This window comes from Penaeus chinensis, chromosome 1 (genome assembly GCF_019202785.1).
Source record: "Penaeus chinensis breed Huanghai No. 1 chromosome 1, ASM1920278v2, whole genome shotgun sequence".
Taxonomy (NCBI): domain Eukaryota; kingdom Metazoa; phylum Arthropoda; class Malacostraca; order Decapoda; family Penaeidae; genus Penaeus; species Penaeus chinensis.
The window spans coordinates 20,358,375-20,363,374 of NC_061819.1; the positions used below are offsets into that span (position 1 = coordinate 20,358,375).

Here is a 5,000-nt window from a genome sequence, read left to right on the forward strand (position 1 = left end):
CTGTTTTAAGTCTGACGTCACAGACAGATTTAAGGAAATCACGCCCTTGACTTCATGAGAATAAAGGGAAAGGGGGAGGAAGGGGGGGGGAGAAGGGAGGGACTTGAGAGGATTAAGAGGAGGAGTATTAAGGGAAAGGAAGGAAGCGAGGGACTTAAAAGGCCGGATTAGGATTGCGTGGAGGAGGTATACTGTGATTAAGGGATTCGGGGAAGGAGATGTGTACAGGAGGGAGTCTCATCAAGGCTCTTGCGCTTTGGAGGGAGGGCGACGGAAAGACAGTGAGGGAAGGATATAGTTAGACAGACAGACATATATAGAAAGATAGATAGATAATAGATAGATAGATAAAAAAAATAGACAGGCAGATAGAGAGAGTGAGTGAGAAAGTGAGAGAGAGAGAGAGAGAGAGAGAGAGAGAGAGAGAGAGAGAGAGAGAGAGAGAGAGAGAGAGAGAGAGAGAGAGAGAGAGAGAGAGAGAGAGAGAGAGAGAGAAAGAGAGAGAGAGAGAGAGAGAGAGAGAGAGAGAGAGAGAGAGAGAGAGAGAGAGAGAGAGAGAGAGAGAGAGAGAGAGAGAGAGAGAGAGAGAGAGAGAGAGTGAGACCGAGAGAGAGAGAGAGAGAGAGACAAAGAATAGATAGATATATAGATAGACAGGCAAGAAGTTAGACAGACACATAAATAGCTAAAAAGACAGATAAAGAAATAATGAAAAGGAGAAGACAAAAAAAAAAAATCTTGCACCGCTCAGGAAAATCGATAAGCAGACAGTCCTTCGCCTCTGCTCTGCAATCTAAAAGATAAAGATAAGAAATAAAACAAACTAAAGAAAATATACCAACAATTATTCTGAAAAAGTCATAAAAATCATGACGTCGCAATTTCCTTACCATTTTCGGGTGGGGGAATTCTATACGTGGCTCATATGTTTGTGAAATGCATTTTTCTCCATTTCTAGAATATGAAAAAGGTCTTATTGCTCTGTCTACTAAAATTAGAAGCTGGTCTCCATCATTCCCACATCATATTATGTGCACATCTCTGCGTACATATATATCTGTCCTTCGTCTCAGCGTCTGAGTTTTGTCTGTGTCTGTTAGTTAACATTTAGTAACGCGTCACTCATATTTTCCTTTATCCTTTCTTCTGCCTTCAGATAAATCAATAACTTACCTGTCCTTGACCCTGCCTTCGTGTGATTTCACTTCGTTTCTCCTTATTAATGTATATCTCCGGCTGTTTTGGTCTGCCTTACTTTTATTTGCATCTTTATATACGCAGAATGAAACATGAAACAAGGTTGCTTATTTTACCGGGGGTAATTATAAAGCGCATACTTGAAGCCTGAGTGTAGAAGCCTGCTTGCACGAGGAAAATGTGTGGTTTTGTAATAAACAGAGTTGCTGTATAACATTGTAGTAAAATAGATGTAGAATAAACAAATAACGACTTTCTCAGCCTATACACATGGATATTATGATAGATAAAAAATACAAAAACAAAAACGACATGACTATATTTTTCCTGCAGATACATATCACAACACTTGTCTGTGATAGTGACGTGTCTTCGATGCCCCAAGAGCGCTTATTTTATTGTACATGCAGTGCTAATGAAGTAAAATGACCCTGGTGTGCGATATCAAGATACGATTGTATTTACAGTTATATTGCACAATAACTAACTACAACCAGCTGCAAACGTTGCAAACACTTTATTTCATGCATTCACAGTGTGGGTGTGTGTGAGTGTGCATACATACACACACACACACACACACACACACACATCTGCGGACGGAAGTACAGATGCATACCATTTACCCTCAAGATAGGATAGCGTACACTAAGAAAAAAATCTTGCTTACTGACGAGTAATGTGCCTGTGTATGTACATAGCAATAGGCGTTCACGGACAAGCAAAGGGCAACCGTTGGCTTCCCTCTCAACCCCCTCCTAGAATCCCCGGATGAGGAGGTCACCTTTTTGGCCGAGGAGCAGGCGCAGTTGCGGACGGTGTTCTCGAGCTGGTCGTGCTTACGGGAGATGGAGGACGCGAGGGATCGCATCTCGGTTCGGAATTCGTTCCTCTGTTTCTGCACCTCCTCCATGAGAGTCTGGATGTCCTTCAGGAGGGTGGAGTAAGATTCGCGGTTGTTCGCATCGCTGCTATCGACGTCGTCCTGTGCCATGTTGGTGACGCTCGCTGTATCGCGGCAAATGAGAGCTGAAATTTTAGCTTCTACTCGCAACCTTTCAGAACCACTTTACAGAAATATCAAGGAGAAAGGAAGAAGAAAGAAAAATTACGATAAAAATGTATTTGAGGAAGGACTCTGACCTGATTTAAAAAGTTTCCTCTTAAGCCTACGGAAGCGTTTCGGCGGCCCGCGGCGGTGGTCGTCGCTAGTATCCGACTTTGGAGTCTCGCCAAAATTGCTGACCTGCGACGTGTTCTTCTGGCCCATGAACCTGACTCTCGGGCCGAGGGACGTCGACCGCGGCTTCCTCTCCTCTCTTCGGGGGAGCCGCGAGGGTCGGTGCTCGTCTGCGGTCGAAGGAGTCTGAAGCTGGTCGGGTCTGCCTCGCTTCCACGGCCGGTGGCGCGAGAATGGCGGATCGCGTGGCGGTTTATCGCCCGGTTCCATCACCACTATTTCTACCTCAAATTCCATGTTGTCTTCTGCGGCATTTGCTTCGTCACCAGCCTTACGCTTGGTGTCGTTTTCTTCCTTTTTCTCCGGAGGAGTGGGACTTCCCTCTCCTCCCGTGGGTGAGGGCGTCGCCTTTCGGCTCTGTTCTGCAGCAGGAGACAAGCCTCCTTCTCGATCTTTTGATGGAGTGCCTTGGCCTCCTAAGTCTTCTGAGGGAAAGTTGTTTCCTCTTAGATCCTCTGGTGGGATATCGGGTTTTCCTTGGACGTCAATTTCGGGGCTGTGTCCTCCAGGGCTTCTTTCTGAAGGGGTGTTGTGACCTGCCTGAACTCCTTCTAGCAGGCTGGAGTGGCCTTTCCAACTTTTTGATGGACCGTTTTCAATAGGACTTCTTGATGGGGTGCTGTGGATGCTCTGACCTAATGATGTGCTTTTAACTTGTCGTTCCTCCTCTGAAGGTGTGCTGAGACCTCTCAGTCCTGATGGAGTGTCGTGGCCTCTGGAATCTGCTGAAGGGATTTTGTGACTTTCCCAATCTTTTGCCGGGGTACTTTGACCCCCCTTAACCTCTGTAAGTGTTACCTTATCTACCACTGATGGTGTGCTGCTTCCCCCTCGACTTCCTGTTTGATTTCTATACTCTCTTCGACCTTTTGCCGGAGTGTTGTTTCCCTCCCGACCTTTTGATGGGGTTTGGTTACCTTCTGAAGGGGTATTCCTACTTCTTCCACTTCCCGGTAGACTTTTATATTCCTTCTGTCCTTCTAGTGGGGTCTTGTCACCTCCCCGAACGCCTCCTAAAGGCGTCTGGCTCCCACTCCGATATCCTCCCGACGGGGTTTTGTCCCCTCCCCGACCTTCTTCAGATGGTGTCTTCTGTCCTCCCACGCCTTCCGATAAGCCGTTAAATTCCTCCTGGTGCTCCGGAGAAATATAAGAAATGTAAATACCCTGATCCTCGGATGCGTTCTCTCGAGCCCACACCGTACTACTTCTGGTGCTCTTCAGGTGATCTATGTAATGAGTCTTTCCCGAATGCAGCTCAGAGCGCCACAGAGGCGAGGTAGCCGCACTGCTCACTAAGTTGCCGTTTGTGCTGCCAAGCGACGTTGCGTCTGCTTCGCTTATTATTTTTGAATTCGCACTCTTTAAAGATATTTTATCTGCACTTTTCAGGGATCCTGTGTCGGATCCTTTCTCTAAGTTTTTCAGAGACACATCATCTTCTTTCTTCACTAAACTCTTTACGCTTTTCACTGACTGGGCGTCTACGTCCTTGACTGAATCCACGTTGGTGACCGACTCTTTTGGGCTAAGCAGAGGTTTCTCGAGAGACTCTCCAACACCCCCCTTATTCCCACTGTCCGATTCTCGTCCCTCGGGGCGAGCCTTTGGTCCCTCAGCGTTCCCCAGGTTGAGGTCCTTCGTCGCAAGGAGCCCCGAGGCGCTCCTGACCCCCAAGCCAAATGGCGCTCCTGAGTTCGCCACTGAGTCAGCGGACGAGAGCCTTCCGGACATCTCGGAGTCACCGAGCCCCTCGTCACTAGCTCCTCCTACGTCAGGAGTCCCCGAAGGCGAGGAGCACTCCCTCCGCTCGGCCTTCCGCTCGATTTGCGAGGCGTGGCGGCTGTAGCTGATATCGTTGATGATCTCCGAGCGGACTGACCTCGGCCGCGAATTCATCGGTGTGACGCTTCGCTCCTTGCCGTCACACTGACGAGTGCACACTCATACTCGCACTCGAGACCCTCACACTTTCACGTTGAGGTGTCTGTCGAGCGAGGGCGTGCACCGATGCCACACCTCCTCGCCGCGCGCCCCACACTCGCAGTGCTACGAATTTCAGCCTCAGCGAAGCACGCACGCAGATGCTATCGCGTTTATGAGTCTCGGGACATAAATATCCGAAATGAAAGGTTTACAGCAACTTGTTTCTGCAAGTGATATTTAAGTCGTATTGTTTAAGAGGTCAGACTTCAATTTTTTTTTTCTTTTTTTTTAACGACGTAGATTAGAAAAACGGCTTCGCTGTCCCTCAGGGAACAGTGAGAGCCATCTATCACTCACGCGTCGTCATCGGAAGATTGTTATTTCGATTACTAGATAATAGGATAATAGGTCCTAGATAACACGAAGTGGTCCGCACTGCTCTGTTTCCGTGGTTTATTATTCGTCTCAAATGTATTTGATAATTATTCAAGCTAATTTCTTGCTTTCTTTTTTCTGACTTCAGGAAGAAAAAGGAAAAACAAAAAATTCAAGGACAGATAGCGTGTTTCGTTAATATTGCTGTCGAAATCATAACGATGATAATATTTTTTTTTTGTTTATGTATATTTTCTGGTTA

At 47.0% G+C, this 5,000-nt stretch overlaps 1 protein-coding gene across 1 annotated transcript in view; it reads right to left on the reverse strand.

Moving 5' to 3' along the window:
• The window catches only part of LOC125034120 (G patch domain-containing protein 8-like), a 53,741-nt gene that overhangs the window by 20,469 nt on the left and 28,272 nt on the right, over positions 1-5,000 (reverse strand). The window contains exons 9-10 of the mRNA XM_047625805.1: positions 2,341-4,366; positions 1,982-2,205 (exon numbers count right to left, since the gene is read on the reverse strand). Of these exons, the coding sequence (XP_047481761.1) occupies positions 1,982-2,205; positions 2,341-4,366 (2,250 nt within the window). The remainder of the gene's footprint in view (positions 1-1,981; positions 2,206-2,340; positions 4,367-5,000) is intronic.